This window comes from Schistocerca piceifrons, chromosome 4 (assembly GCF_021461385.2).
Source record: "Schistocerca piceifrons isolate TAMUIC-IGC-003096 chromosome 4, iqSchPice1.1, whole genome shotgun sequence".
NCBI lineage: Eukaryota > Metazoa > Arthropoda > Insecta > Orthoptera > Acrididae > Schistocerca > Schistocerca piceifrons.
In genome coordinates this window covers 132,980,964-132,998,453 of record NC_060141.1, presented here as the reverse complement: position 1 = coordinate 132,998,453, position 17,490 = coordinate 132,980,964, and the positions used below count along the sequence as shown (strand labels likewise).

At 37.1% G+C, this 17,490-nt stretch overlaps 1 protein-coding gene across 2 annotated transcripts in view; it reads left to right on the top strand.

Moving 5' to 3' along the window:
• Nucleotides 1-17,490, top strand: part of LOC124795215 (probable 2-oxoglutarate dehydrogenase E1 component DHKTD1 homolog, mitochondrial) — a 355,821-nt gene that overhangs the window by 94,170 nt on the left and 244,161 nt on the right. For both annotated transcript variants that reach the window (XM_047259132.1, XM_047259133.1), the window contains exon 5: nucleotides 11,634-11,795. In XM_047259132.1, the coding sequence (XP_047115088.1) occupies nucleotides 11,634-11,795 (162 nt within the window). The remainder of the gene's footprint in view (nucleotides 1-11,633; nucleotides 11,796-17,490) is intronic.

Genomic DNA, 17,490 nt, shown 5'->3' with positions numbered 1-17,490 from the left:
TTTGTGGGTGTTTCAAGTTCATGGAAAAAGGGACGGATGGCCCTAGTAGTCTGGTCCCTTCAGTCCCACAAACCAACCAACCATCAGTTCAGTGTGTGCTCAAGCATCACCCACTCCAGTGCCTGCTCATGTTTTGCTGGCTGCAGCACCAACTTCTGGTCTCATCCATCACCCAGTCGCCTCTCCCCTGCCATGTGAAGCCCAATGCCCCCATGCCAGGTTGCATTTCCCCCAGGTGATGGAGCCATGGCCTTCTTCCCGGGGACAACAATGCCTGGACAGGACAAGAATGATGTGTCCATGTCTTCCTGTGTGTTCCAGTGTTTCTTGATGCATCTTCATTGGTTTTTCTGGAGCCAGGTTCCATTCATTCTCCACTGTCCATGTGTTTTTCAACCATTTCAACCTCAGCAATCTTTCTTGTGTACTGGTCATATTGATGGGGCAGCATATTCATCCTTATTGTGTTGTGCCAGTCTGTATTCTAATCCCAGTATAGCGCAGTGTCCACCCATGTACTAGACATGTACTGGATTCCGTGCCTGCATTCCATTGTTTAGTTCTCTCAGTATTGGTAGCCATTCCTTCATAATTTGTGTGCCTGCTTCACAGCAGATGTAGGTTCTTGGAAATGTACTCTTTTCTGTGCTTTTTGGACAGTCCTGTCATGTCTTGTCCCTATGTGCATTCTCTTGTGTTCTGTTGTCAGTCTGCATATTTCTCATGTTTTTGTGTACACTAAAGTTCTCTTTCACATGCAGTGTGTTCCCACTCACTGGAGATATCAATCATTGCCCTCCATTGCAGGGGTCAGGCAGTTCATCATTAATTCCAGCCCATCAGTTCCAGGGTCAGGCAACTCAAAACCTGCTGCAGAGCACCATTCACCCCACTCAGTTTCTCCAGTTTTTTCCACAGCCTGCTGACAGGGAGTCTGGAAGTTTTTCAGGGTGGCAAGCTGGGCCGTCATGTCTGTTGCATTGTTGTCATGATGCGTGGCACTCCATTTCTTGTTCACAGAGATCTTCTCCAGGTGTTCCTCTGGTACAGTCCGAGCGCTTACACTTGATGCCACCAGGAGCTAGTACTTTTGTCATCAGCTCTGTCACAGCCAATGCTCCTGTCATCATGTCATCACCTGGCCTCTGTGATACCTTGGCCAACCATGCAGCCTCCTCCATGACTGTCACTAGCCATCCTGTGGCTGGCACTCATGGTGCTGTCATCATCCCTGTGGCTGTCCCTGCTTCCTGCCAGCCATCCCTGTTGACACCAATGATCCCATTGTGCTATAATTGGCCTGGTCTACACCTTCATGGACTCTGCACTGCCACCCCTGCCTCTGCCCTCACCTTTCTCGTCACCATATATGGTGGTCAGTTGCTGTTGCACTACAGGAACATGGTGCACTTCTTTCATGGGAACCATTTGTTGTGTTCATTGACTAATGATCCTGTTGTCTTGTTCCAGTCTGCTGGTGACTACTAGAAGCCTCCACCCCTGGATGTGCTATGTCTCCTGGATGGTTACACCATCTCTCTCAAGGGGAAGGACTGTAGTATACGCAGGCGTGTGTCTGCAGTGGCCCCTACTTTTCCTCGGAGGTTGTATGTCACAGAAGAGTTGCTGAGCTGTGTACCACCAAACCACCTGTAGCTGCCACAGAGTACATGAGTGCAAGCCATGCTGATACATGGCGTGCAGGTTGTGATAAACAGTGCTGCAGTTGCAGTTACCTACTTGCATCCTCATGGTCATGTGTCCATGTAACACCATGCTTGTATTCCTACACTGATGGTTGCTTAGGTTGCCACTCAGCCTCTTGATGGCCAATCCTGCTCTGGACTCCACACTGACCACCAGCCATCCTCAAGCCTATGTTTCAGGCCATAACACTCGCCATCACTGCTACCCATCAGATGTGCCATCCTGCACCTTCACCAGCCACTCCAGGAGGCCCTTCTATATTGGATTCTCTAGAAGGCCACTTCCTCTGCTCATTGCCACTACCAACGATCATGCACTTCATCCTAGTGGTCATTGTTATGCACTGTTACAGAAGGACATTCAGTTGTACTCATGTGTGGATCTTTCTCTTCTAAGCTGTACTGAGTTAGTTCATGATCAATAAACAAACAGTAGTTATTTCAGTGCATGGATATCAATGACACTCTTGGCACATTATTCAGCTGAGGGTTATTGTCGACAATCATGCCACTTATTAACTGCATTCAGTGGACCCATAGACGGGATACATATTGGCTGATTTTTCATCAATAGACTTATGCATACTGATGTGTATCACTGTCAATGTACAACTAACACTGACAAAAAAAAAGAACCACCAACCTGAGACAAGCTCAAGCAGTACTGAATGCAAGCATCATGATCAAGAGTAATGTGGGCCTTACTGCTGTCCACAGCAAGTACTCTGAGTGAATTGAACAACTTTATTTCCAAGCAAGGCACACAGCACATACCACTCATACCTGCCCTGTTGTGCGGATGTTTTTAATGCAATATTGATACTAAATGTAGTTACCTGTAACAAGCCACTGGAGACCATAGGTCCCTTACACCAAAATTCTTGGAAAATATCCCTGAACAACCTCCAAAATTTTCTTAGTGGATTTCTGATTCACCCTTTATATGTCACTGATGGGCTATATGCCCAAAAACCAGTATGGCAATTAAATATGTTACATTCTGCTCATGGTTTAAAAAAAATGTCTTTTAACAATGATCTACCTGGTATTTTTTATGCTTAATTCAGCAATTCGTCTAAAAGCACTGAGTTGTTTAAATGGTGTAACAGTTCAGTGTATAATTCTTATGATCTGGTCCACAGTAAATCAGTGCACTCAAAAATTGTAAAGATGAAACCAGTAGCTGATAATCAGTAGAATAGCAAAGGGAAAAAACAAAATACAGCTTAAATTGCTGCTCGTAAAAACTATAAAACCTAAAAGTTCTGTCTTCTCAAATATTCATCAATGAAAAATAATGAAAATTGTGACAAAGAAAAAAATTGGACTTTACTGTCACAAGAATAGTAAATGTTGGGCCATGTAATGTGGAAATAATGAAGGAGTACAAACTGCAGTCCATCAATGTCTGTGTTATAATTTCTAGTGCAAATGATGTATATATAAATGAGATGAAAAATGAAACCAGAGTATTGTACCAAGCTCTACAAAAACTACTTTATTGAAAAGCATTAACTCTTAGCATTTCAGAGCTACAAAATCTAATAAAAAGTTCCTGCATAAATACTGATATTACTTTTACAAACTGGAAACTCCAAAATAATTTCCAAGACATTCCTCAATGTAAAATTCATTGCTGTAAATTCCTAAGAATGAAGCCACTTTATAGGACATGGAACATATAGAAATTACTTGGGCAAAAACCTTACAAATGTAATCTTGTAATTTTAACAAAAAAAGCACATCTTTGAAGTGCCTGCAATGTAACTTTGTTTATACAAGGTCTGTTCAAAAAATTCTGAAAATTTGTCCACTAAATTTTTCAGTGCTTGCCTTTTACTTTTTATGCATGGTCTCCTTTGAAATACTGTCCTGTACAATTGATGCATCACTCCCAATGCCATTTCCAGTTGCAGAAGGAGTCTTGGTATGCCTTTTGCTGGAACACACAAAGCGCAGACTGCAAATTTTCTTTTATCTCATCTATTTGTCCTTTCAATGTGGTTTTCAACTTTGGAAATAAAAGAAAAGTCCAAAGGCATCAGGTCTGGAGAGTACAGAGGATGAGATAGCGCAGTTATTTCATTTTTTGTGCAATAGGCATGCATCAACAAGGATGAACGTGGTTTATTGTGATGCGAGAGCCATGAATTGTGTTGCCACATTTTGGGCTGTTTCCTTCTCACATATCTCACAGGCATCACAACACATCCCAAGAGTACCATTGGTTAACAGTTTGTTCTGTGGCATGAATTCATGCCAATAAAGCAGAGTTATTAAACGCAGTTTTCCGAAACTCCTTCACCAAAGAAGACAAAGTAAATATTCCTGAATTCCAATCAAGAGCAACTGCTAAGATGAGAAATAGAAGTAGATATCCTTGATGTAGCAATGCAGCTTAAATCACTTAATAAAGCCAAGGCCTCCAGTCCAGATCGTATACCAGTCAGGTTCCTCTCAGAGTAAGCTAATACAATAGCTCCATATTTAGCAATTATATACAACCGCTCGCTCACAGAAAGATCTGTACCTAAAGACTGGAAAATTGCTCAAGTGACACCAATACCTAGAAAGGGATGTAGGAGTAATCTGCTGAATTACAGGCCAATATCACTAACGTCGATTTGCAGTAGAGTTTTGAAACATACACTGTATTTGAACATTATGAAGTACCTCGAAGAAAATGATTTATTGACACACAGTCAGCACGAATTCAGAAAATAACGTTTTTGCGAAACACAACTAGCTCTTTATGCTCATGAAGTAATGAGTGCTATCGACAGGGGATATCAAACTGATTCAATATTTTTAGATTTCCAGAAAGCTTTCAACACTATTTCTCACAAGTGGCCTCAGTTTTGTGACTGGATTCGTGATTTCCTGTCAGAAAGGTTACAGTTCGTAGTAATAGACAGAAAGTAATCAAGTAAAACAGAGGTAATATCCTGAATAAAGAAAAGTGTGAACTTATTCACATGTGTACTAAAAGAAATCTGCTAAATTTTGATTTCGCGATAAGTCTCACAAATCTGAAGGCTGTAAATTCAACCAAATTCTTGGGGATTATAATTACAAATAACCTAAATTGGAATGATCACATAGTCAATGTTGTGGGTAGAGCAAACCAAAGACTGTGATTCATTGGCAGAACACTTATGAGGTGCAATAGGTCTACTAAAGAGACTGTTTACACCACACTTGGTCGCCCTATTCTGGCGTATTGCTGTGTGGTGTGGGGTCCGCATCAAGTGGGACTGACAGATGACATCGAAAAAATACAAAGAAGAGCAGCTCATTTTGTATTATCGTGAAATTGGGGAGATAATGCTACAGACATGATATGTGAATTAGAATGGCAATTGTTAAAATAAAGGCATTTTTTATCATGATGGGATCTTCTCATGCGATTTCAATCACCAGTTTTCTCCTCCAATTGCAAAAACATTCTGTTGGCATCCACCTACATAGAGAGCAATGATCATCATGATAAAATAAGAGAAATCAGGGCTCGCACAGAAAAGTTTAAGTGCTCGTTTTTCCTACCCGCCTTTCGAGAGTTGAATGGTAGAGAGACAGCTTGAAGGTGGTTCATTGAACCCTCTGCCAGCACTTTGTTGTGAATATTAGAGTACTCATGTAGATGTAGAGGTAGATGATAATTATTTTCTTTCAAAGTTAAAGAAGACTAACAGCATGGCTTTGACATTTGATCTCATGGACAGTCAGTCTTCAATTAGCATGCACAATTTCATTGATGATCCTGGCAAGAGCATTGTTGATAGACATTGAAGGGCATTCTGAACAAAAGCCATCTTTAACTTACATCCAGCCATTTTTAAACAATGTGAATCATTTGTAACACCAAGTACAGCTTAAGAACTCATCACCATAGGCTACCTGTGTGTGTATCACTGTAAAAGTTTTCTTGAGTTTCAATCAAAATTTAATGCAGACTCGTTGCTCCTCTAACTCTGCCATCTCGAAATTTGCAAACTGTGTGACACAATTTTCTACTCAAAACAGCACTGAACAATGGCTAAGAGGCATACAACAATGAAACTTCTGACAGTTGCACATGAAACACAGATGTGTGCAGGGATGTCAACCATATTTTGCTCCACCACACCATTGATAGAAAATTATGAATGTTCCAGAAATTTTTTGAACAGACCTCATACAGAAAGGCAGATGGAAATGTGAACACTCTCCTTAGCAAACTAGAAAATGCCTCAAAGTGCAACAGAATATTGACTTAATAAAACAGTTATAATTTGTACAGATTTCAACTGCAGACTTCAACTACTGACTTCAAAAAAGATTCTGAAGACAAGAATGCCTTGTGTGAAACATGTAATTTAAATGAAACTATAAATTCTCCAAAGGGGTATCCTTGGTGACATCAGTTTTATGGGCATTAGGCCATGTTCTAAGGAATGTTTCTGTGCCTGACGTTTCATCCCATACTGTGGGAGATATCGTCATGAAGGTGTAGATAGTTAATTTTCAAGCATAAATTAGTTTTGCTGGCCAAAACTGCCAAGCTGGCAGCCTCTTCTAAATCTTAAATTTAGTGTTGTATATTGATATACACAATCACAAGTGATGTGTGAAGACTTTCCTGTAAACAGTGGTAAGGGTCAAGCTAGCTGTTTTGAGAAATTGTACAGTAAAGTTCCAATAAAATCTCATAAATAAGATATTTAAAGTTCATCCATTGTGTTTTTTTATTCAGGTAAGTAATTGTTTTCAGATATTTCTAGAGCACAACATATTTTTAAAATCTTAAATTCAATCCAAAATTTTATTTTTAAAAATACATCAATGGATGCTTAACATTGCTTACTTGCAGACTTACTGCACTTAACATGAGTTACCGTTGGCTTACCACTGTTTACTTGCTGGGCAAGTTAATGATACATTACTGTGAAACCTTTCAAAAATACTGGTTTAAAAGGTTCATATTGTTTCATTTTATGGTACTGAGATTTGTATTACTAATTTTTTAAATAATGAAGTATGGCAACATAGTAAATTATTGTCTATGATTCAGCACAGTATAAAATTGATCTTATTGTTGCCTTACCACATGTAAACATTGTTAAGCATAATGTAAAAAAAGGTCAAATTCCACATTCTGGCCAAAGATGGACCAACTGGTTCTGACCAGTCAGCATGTCACCCTCTGCCATGGCATCATTGGATGTACTGTGGTGCATGTGGTCAGCACACTATTCTCCTGGTTTTTCTTGTGATTCTTGAGTATGGAATTGCTAATAATCAGGCAAGTAGCTGCTCAGCTGGCATCACAAGGCTGAGTGCATCCTGTACCTGTCCTTGCACTAAAGAAAGATTCCTGATAGTACTGGGAATCAAACAGCAGTCCCCCTCATGGCAATCATCCACAGTGCCCACTCAGCTATGGAGGTGGACCGTGTAAATCGCATAAACAATGCTAAGGGATACAACCTAACATTGTTTACATTTTCTTCATAGTGGGTATCACAGTAATGAATTTATTAAAAAATGGTGTCATTTTCTACCTTTGCTGCAATAATTTTATTTATTTGCAACTACTTTCAGCTTTCGTGGCAGTTCTCAAGTGATTTTGTAGTTTAGTACAAAATAGATTATATTATATTACCTCCACAAATAGAAATATAATGATGTGAAAGTAAATGCATTTTAAATACATTTATCTGCAATAAACTTACATATTGACATTTCAGTACATAAAGCATTGTTTTCTGTTGCAGGTAATGTATTTAAAATATGCTTACAATATTATGATATGTACAAGTGTAATTTTCTTACATATTAATGTGCAGTTAATGAACTTCAGTATTGCTGGAAAACTTAAACTGCACTGTGGTTTCAATAAATGAACACTGGCTTAGCAATGAGGAACTAAAATTAAGTGTACCATGTGTATATGAATTGGCAGCCAGCTACTATAGAACAAGTATTAACCTATTGGTGTATCTGTATATGTTAAAATAGTGTGAAACTAATCTGTGGAGTTATAGATGTAAGTGGACTGTGCATAGAAGCAAAATTTGAAGCTGCAGCAATAATCTTGTCAAAACAGGAAATTATAATAGCTTCAGTATACTGTCCGCCAAAACACAATGAAGACCCGTTTGTGGAGCTTCTGAAGAAACTGATACTCTAGCTACTCAAATACAAAAATTGCAGAATACTAATATTTGTTGATATCAGTATAGTCATTAGGTTTAAGAATATAAATGTTGATCATTTGCTAAATACATTAAGATCCCACATGACAGGAAGTGTGTCTAGATAACATAATATGTAATTTTCATCTAAACAAAACAGAATTCGACACAATCAAGCTAGTCATTTCAGGTCATGAGGGACTATGGCTCAGACAAACTCTTAACAGTAAAGCAGCTGAAACTTCCATAGACTATAGAAAAATTATAAGACCAGTTAATGAATCAAAGTTAAACAAGTTGATAAGTAAACTGAATTTAATAAAATGGGATAAAATAATCACCACTGCAGGTGCAAATGAATCTACCAACAAATTTTTAGAACTGTTAACTGAAAATTTTGAAGCATGTTGTCCTAAACGCTGCAAGAAAATATTGAAGCAAAATCATTACATCAAGCCACAAAATCTAAAAAGCTGGTACACCTCACATCTAGGTAGAATAAGAATCATAATGCTACTCTTATCATGATAGGTCTAAGCACAATAATGCTGGCAAGGAAATGTATATGAAAGTGAAAGAGACTTACAGGTCTGAAATGTAGGTAGCCAAGTGCAAAGCAGATGATACATATATACTGTACTCAGTGAATAAATGCAAAGCTGCATGGGAAATTATTAAAACAGAAATAAACTGAGATGATAAAGCATACCAAACACCAATTTCACCTGATATTCTAAACACACATTTTGTCAGTCCTCAATCAGATAACAGCATTAATGGAGGATGTGAATAAGGCAGAGATACTGCTGCCAGAAATGAACAGTAAGCAGACAGACAAATTTCAGTGGACTCGTGTAACTGAGAAGATGGTCAATGAATCAATAGCAAAGCTCAGTAATTCTAGAGCAGAGGATTACAATGGTCTCTCAAATTATGTTATTAAATATATCAGAAATCAAATTGTAATGCCACTGACTAAAATAATCAACAAAATTTTAAATGAAGGTAATTATCCAGAATGTTTAAAAATATCTGTAGTTAAACCAGTACATAAGAAAGGAGATATAGCATCTACAGATAACTATCGACAAATATCACTTATACCCATAATATCAAAAATAATAGAATACTGCATGCATAAACAGATAAGTCAATATTTTTAACATAATGATATACTTACCTCCTCACAGTATGATTTCAGATCCAGCCTTTCTACAATCAAAGCAGTTGAGAGCATGGTAGCAAAAATGTACAATTGTTTTGAAAATATGTATATTTTCTGTGCAATACTGTTGGACCTGACGAAAGATTTGATATCGTCTCCCACAATATTCTCATAAAAAAGCTCTACCACTACGGAGTGAGAGAGAATGCACTATGCCTAATGCAGTCTTACTTGGACAACACAAAACAGTTAGTTAAGGAAAATAATCAAATGGCAGAATTTCTCCCAATTGGAAAGGGTGTACCTCAAGGATCTGTTCTTGGACCTTTCCTTTTCATTATTCATATAAATGATTTACCTACAATTGTACCATGTGATGCAGTGCTACAGTGATGACACAACACTCATCACATGTGATACCAACCTTGAAAATATGCAACACAGCATGCCAGTGGCAATGGAGAGATGCACTGCTTGGTTTGAGGCAAATGTACTGCAGAAGAATGATAGTAAAATTGAAGCTATTGTATTCAATCTGAATGCTCCAAGTCATGATAATGAACCAGTAAAATTATCAGGATTTCACACAGATCAAAAGCTCAGCTGGGATATCCACACAGGAAAGTTATGTGGCAAATCGGTACTTGTCATCTATCTACTGTACAAGCTGAGGAGCAGTGCCAGTAAAGAACTACTGTTATATGCATATTTTGCACTCTTCTATTCCCACCTGAGTTATGGAATACTATTAGGGGCAATTTCATAGGCTCAAAATTACTGTTTAAATGACAAAAGAAAGTCATAAGGTGCATAGCAGGACTTAGCCCATGTGAATCATGCTGAGATTATTTTAAGCAAGTAAATATAATGACAGTGCCTGGCCCATATATTTACAACTGCCTTGTCTTTGTTAAAGAGAATCTGAGTAAATTTGACTTAAGGAGGACAGTTCATGACTGCAACATAAGAAGTGGACATACAATTAATATGCTATATGCTAGGATTGCAAAGACACATAACAGTTACAAATATCTTTGTCCTCCAGTAAATAAATTTAAAACTAGTCTTTCAAGGTGGATGAATAGTAAAGGAATTTACCCTGCTGAAGAGTTCCTTGAGTATATGACAAATGATCCACTTTCGTTATGAGAATGAACAATAAATTAACTGCAAACTATACATATGTCACACTGTGCAACAATTTTATTATTGTTTCATGTACTTATTGTTAATTATTTGTTTGATTATTTATTTGTCATTCACTGAACTATGTAGTTCATTTATCTTGTAATTGATCTGTTAGGAAACTTTTTGTTGTTATTGACATTTGCATAAATATGTATTGTATCCATCTCGGGTTATTATATTGTAGTTAGTGGCATTTATATCTGTCTTGGATTATTATATTATAGTTAATGACATTTGTCCAAGTTTATATTAATATTATTGTGCTAACACTGATGACACCAACTGCTTGTAAATATGCTCAAAGATGGAATTAAGTATTTGTAATTTGTATTTATTTATGAAAAGGAAAGTCGCTACTCACCATATAGTGAAGATGCTGAGTCACAGATAGAAGACAGTCACAAATAAATAAAGCTTTCAGCCATTAAGGCCATCATCAGCAACAGACGTAGACACAACACAACACAACACAACACACACACACACACACACACACACACAAATGAAGCTTACATGCATGACTGCAGTCCCAGGCAACTGAAACCACAATGCAAGCAGCAGCATCAGTGCATGATGGAAGTGGCAAATGGGTGGGGGTAAGGAAGAGGCTGGGGCAGGGAGGGGGAAGAATAGTATGGTGGCATTGGCAGACAGTGAAGTGCTGCAGGTTAGACGGAGGGCAGGGGAGAGATGTGGAGGCTATCTGTGACTCAGCATCTCCACTATATGGTGAGTAGCAACTTTCCTTTTCATAATATTGTACATTCCATCCTGGATTTTCCATTGTAAAATATGTTTGAATTCATATAATTATATTTCTATTTGTGGAGGAAATATAATATATTTTATTTTGGGCAGAACCACAAAATCACTTGAGATTGAAGATTGAAACTAGTTGTGAAAAACTAAAGTTAATACAGTAAAAGTGGAAAATAACACATTCTTTTAACATTGTTTACTTGTTGAAAGAATTATTCACATTTATCCAATTAGCAACAACTTTGGAAGCACATTTGCATTTAGGAACATATTGAGAATCCTTATCTGAGTCATAGTTATCCCCATCATCCTTGGTTTTGTACAAAAGTATCTTCCTGGCATGAACATCACACACATTACTGTTACTAGCAGCAATATTTTTGTGCTTACCACTGTTTAAATGCAAACAACCTCACAAAATTGCCATCAGTGATAATCTGAAATTAGAGGTAGAGCTGCCATTTCCTGGTTTCTTGTGGAACTGTCAACTAATATGATTAAAGCACATCACGTACCATGTTTTACATGCAACAACTCTGTTTCTCATTGAGTATCCCTTACTATTCTCTACAGCCACCATATTCATATAACTTAACATATTTTTAAAATGTTTCTTTAGAATATAATATCTTTTTTTTTCAGATGGTCTTGAGGAAATAGTTATTGGAATGCCACATAGAGGGAGGCTAAATCTTCTTACAGGCTTATTTGAATTTCATCCAGGTCTGATTTTTAGGAAGTTAAAGGGATTACCAGAGTTTCCAGATGATGTGAAAACATGTGGTGATGTTATAAGCCATTTTGGTGAGTGTGATAAATTCTATATTGGTCACTATGAGAACTGTTATCCTTGACAATTATACTCTAACTCTTACAGTTGCAGAAATATGATATTGTCACCCATTCATTAATATTAATACCATTCATTATTGCAAGCCTTAACATGAAATTACAAGTGTTCAGTAGTGACATTTTTGCCTCATATAGTGACATGTTTGCCTCATGTACAAAATTATGATTCGTTGACATATGCTGTTACATAAACTTAATCATAAAGGCCAGTCAAGAATAACAGAGACTAGCATTATTTATAATCTGCATTTGGATTCTACAGCTAAAATTAAAATTTAGTCCACTTATGTCATTAATGAGAGTCATTAACTTCTGTTAGTTATGCAATTCAGAAGCTATTCATCTACAGTACTCTTGTAGTATTAATGCTAGTAAAGAAAATTTTGTGACATCATTGATGGAGTATCAAATATATTGCTTCAGTTGCCTAACTGGAGTGGTAATTTTTTTCTGTATATTGACAGCTTTCACAGAGTCTGAGAATTGTGTAGTGCAGAGCTGGTATGTAGCTTTCTCCTTGATTACTGCACCAAACATACTACTGAGCTTTGCATCTGATTGTTGGATCTCCATCAGCAGTGTCTTTAATGCTCCCTCAATGGAAGACAATTTGGTTATCAGCACTTTATACCATCAGCCATCCTCCTTTCATTAATCACAACCTGGCCATCAAAGTATCTGTACCAATTAACATTCAAACTAAACACCATTTACTGATTTCTATTTCTATTTGTGTTTGTATTGTACAGATAGAGGCTATATTATGAAATGTATTTGCAAATTGTAAATACAATAGTACATCAGCTGTATGGTTTACTATAGACATATGAAAAGTTTTGCCAGACTGGGTCTCGAACCTGGATTTCCCACTTATTGCAAGTAGTTAACCTTTGACCATATATGCATGTCTCCTGGACCAATCCAAACTTCCATATGTCATAGTGTACACATTCAGTAATGCTTGAACCTGTTCGTGTGATTTCCACATCAGGAGAGAGAACGTTTATGACATCATTTTTCCTTGCTTTGGCATGAAATACAGTTGGTGCAGTGTCTGTATTTGACAGTGTCTGAGTAGTCTGATGCAAATGTCCTTCAGGCATGTGTGTCTGTGAAGGAACAGACACTGCTGACAATCTACATCTGAATTATAGATAAATTTTCATGTGTCATTAGTAAACTATACAGCAGATGTAATATCTTATTTGTGATTTGAGAATACATTTCATTATTTAATATGGTTGTATATCATCAGCAAGGACATCCACATTTAATCAAACTGTACAGACACCTTTTTTTCTTTTTTTCTTTTTCCCCAGGATAAATGTCAGTCATCAGCTCAAATAAATTTTCATTATCTTTACCAGTTTGACAACTTAATTTTTCATCTTCAGAAGTTTATAAAATTAGGGATATTACAAATTTTAGACCTTGGCTGCACATTTAAATGAAGTATAAAAGTGTGTTACAGAAACTTACAAATACTTAGTTTAGCAGACAGTAAGTTTCTCTAATATAATTTTCATAAAACCTCCATTTGAACAGGTCTCGGAAGATCCTAAAGGTACTGACCGACTGCCATGTCATCTTCAGCCTATGGGCATTCCTGGATGCAGATATGGAGGGGTATGTGGTCAGCAAAATGCTCTCCTGGCTGTTGTCAGTTTTCGTGATCAAAGCTGTTACTTCTCAGTCAAGTAGCTCCCCAATTTGCCTCAAAAGGGCTGGGTGCACCCTGATTGCGAACAGCCCTTTGCAGGCCGGACGGTCACCCATCCAAGTGCTGGCCAAGCCTGACAGCACTTAACTTCAGTGATCTGAGAGGGACTGGTATTACTACTGCAGTGAGGCCATTGACAATATACTTTTTATACTTCACATAAATATATAGCCAAGGTCTAAGTATTTATTATATCCCTAATTTTGCAGGCTTCTGAAGATGACAAATTAATTTTTCAAAACCGGTAAAGATAATAAAAATTATGTCATTAATGAGACCTGAAAAAATAATGTTTCATTTGCTGAAAATTAGTCATGAATAAAATAATATACAGACACTTTCAAATACAGACACTGCACTAACTGTAGAGGCTATTTTGATATCAAAGTTATTCCTTATGCCTAGTATTGAGTTGGTTATTGTCTCAGAAACCATTTTAAATAAATTAGGTTATAATCAACTGACAGATGTAGCCACTGCTGGCTACATTCTATTAAGTATACTAGCAACAATGTATGGGTAACCCTAATTTTTCACTTATTGACTAGTCATTCTGGCTCCTTATAATAATAAAAAAACCATTGCTCTTCCTGTTACAACATCAGTGGTGAACATCTTGTAAGTATTTAGGGTTAATACTCAGAAATTATATGAAATGGAAGAATTAAGGAAACTCTGTATGACAGATGCCAAATGGAAGACTTAGATTTGTTGGAAGGATTCAGGAAAAGTGTATACAGTACACCTGTACAGAAAATCACATACAAGAGGCTACTGAGACCCGTCATAAAGTATTGTTACACAATTTGGAGTTCTTATCTAGCAGATGTGACTGTAATTATAGAATGAATCCAGAGGAGTGCTCCTGGGATCACAACTGGCCAGTACAGCAGATAAAAAAGTGCAAGGGAATTGCTCGTTGAACTCAAATGGGAATCCTTGGAAGAAAGACAACATAGTTCCTAGGAAACTACTTTGGGTAAATTTATGGAAACTCTGTTCTAGAAGATTGTGTGACAGTTCTACTCCACCATCACCTATGTCACATTGGACTCTTGAGAATAAGAATTAGAAAATTGAAATCAGGGTGTGTATAGAGGCCAGCCATTTTTCCTTCTTTCAGTTTGAGAATGGAATAGGACAGAAAATCAATAATATTGCCAAGCACTGTATAGTGGCTCATGGAATATATATGTAGTGTAGAGGTAAATCATCCTAAATTATCTGGTTTATCCAATATTATTAGCCTATAGCAAATGGATGGAGCAGAAAGACCACGAAGTAGAAGCAAAAGTAAAACAGAGTAACATAGATACAGCACACATATTGATGAACAATCATTTTAGAAATCACAGAATGAGAAATACAGTTATTAGAGATGAAGACTATTATTAGGTAATGAAAGCAGAAAATAAGACGAGAATGTGGAAACAATACTTCGAGAAACTTTATATTCTCCCTGAAAATAAGGACATAGTGCAAGAAAGTGATAGGAGATAGGAGAGATGAAATAGATTTTTCTGACTTTCAAAAACTTTTGCACAAACTTGGACTGAACAAAAGCCGAGCTACTGATGAAATATCAGACCAAGGGGGAGAGTAAGAAGTGTATAACCATTTGAATGAAATTCACCTAACTGCAGGAGCTCTATCGTGGAAAAGAATATGATTATTACATGACCAAAGAAAACAAGATTTGATATATGTGAAAATTCTCTTATAGTCAGTCTAGTATCAAGTGCATCAAAAATACTTTTGAGAATACTTCATCAAAGAATAGGAAACTTAAAGTAGATTATGTGTGATCCAGTTTGGTTTCAAGAGACATTAAGGCACTTGAGAAGTAATTCCAGAACTGAGGCCAGATATAGGAAGAACAAGTAAACTGGCATTGTGTTTCTAGATTTGGAGGAGGCTTTCTATAAAGCAGAATGGGATAAAATCAAACAATGGAAAACCCAGAATGGAATGTAACAACATTATGAAAAAGATAGTTGCCACTCACCCTATAGTAGAGATGCTAAGTCACTAACATGAACAACAGTCTTTTTGTTGTGCCTATCTGTGACTCTGCATCTCCTCTTAGACAGTATGACACAAATGATGACTATGGAAGAACAATCCACTCTCATATTGTGATGAATACTGAAGTATTCAGCAGTGATAGAATGATACAAGAGACTGAATCCAGGAAAAGTATAAGTAAGGGTTGCTCATTTTCAGCACTGGTATTTAATTTGTATTTTGAAGAGGCTATGAAGACAGTAAAGGACCATCTCAATGTCGAAGTTGTTTTTCATAGACTGAGAATCAACATGCTTCACTCTGCTGTTGAGATGGCAGTGCTAAGTGAAAGTGAACAGGAAATGAGTTAGATACTTAACGAAATGGAACTTTTGTAAGTTCATAATTGGAACACATGTGTAACAAAAAGAAATCTAAGTTATTAGTGTGCACAACAGGTTGACATGCTTGTAGCTAAATGTTAAATGTGGACACATTTTGTTACCTCAACAGCAGAAGGATGAAGCAAGACAGATATTGTGGCAATATTTGTACAAGGCAAAATGACTTCCTATAAAAAGAGATACTAACATTCAAAGACTGTGTAATGGTGTGAACATGGACAATGAGAAAGACAGAAATGAAACAATTAGAAACTTGCAAAATGTGTTGTTGTAGGAGGCTATTAAAGATCAAATGGATTGATTGAGAAAGGGATGAAGATGTCCTGCAGTGATTCAATGAGAAAACAATCTAATAAAGAACACAATAAAATGGAAAGATAGAATGGTTGGGCACGTATTACATCAATACTCACTGCTGAAAACAATAGTGAATGGACACTAGAGGGACAGGATCACAGGAGCAGGTCAAGATATGAATACATAACCCAAATCAGAAATGGTGTGGGATGCAACAGTTATGTAGAACCAAAGGGGTAAGATGGCGACTGCCAGAAATGGAGAGGTGCATCACACCAACTTTCAGGTTGATGAACAAATCACCAATGGTGTGCATTACTGCCTCTTTTCACAGAATAATTATGCTACTGGTCTTTTCTGTGTTATCTCAGAAGATGACATCATAATACTCAAAGGAGTGATAACATGTTAAGCATACCACAATTCTTACTAACAAAATTAGAGTGGTGGAAAGTACTATGCCAGTGTTCTGGCATTGGCACTGATCACTATAGAAAAAAATCACATTCAGGCCTTAGCATCTGGAGGCAACAGTGGCCATATGTGCGTGTGTAAGGCTTGGGGATGTGCACATGTTTTGTGCATCTGACAAAGAACTGAGTCTATTAGTTGATAATATGTAGAAGTCTCTTTTCAGTATGCCTGTCTGTTACTCCCTGCTTACTCTGTCTGGTGAGTAGCAATCTCTCCAGTAGGAAAGGCTAATCCAATTCCAGCCCATTTTGCACTTCAATGCAATATTGATATATGTGATACCATTGACATTACAGTCCAAAACGGTGGCCTTTTGACCTTGAAAACTGCAAGGGTCAGTGTTTGTTGCCTAAATGCCAGGAGCAAAGACTCCATCAGTGACCTTGAAAGCATGACATCATCAAGATGGTAGATAGCATGAAATTGAAAAATTGAAGAGAGTGGGAAATTTAAAAATTAAAGATGGGTGATGATAGGAAATTTAATAAAGTTTTATGGAGGATAAATTTAAAAAAGTAAATAAAATATTAAATGATGGAACTAGCGCAGGTGTGCTTTGTAACATTTCTCCTCCCCTTCCCTCTCCTCCAGTCAGAGCCTAATACTTTACAGACCATTAAATTAAACACATGTTTCTCTTCATGGGACTTCCACAACTGTTATTTGTTGTCAATGATAAAATCTGCTACAGTTGTAAGAATTAGTTATTTCTAAAGAGGAAAGCAGTATCTGGTTTCAGGACATATGT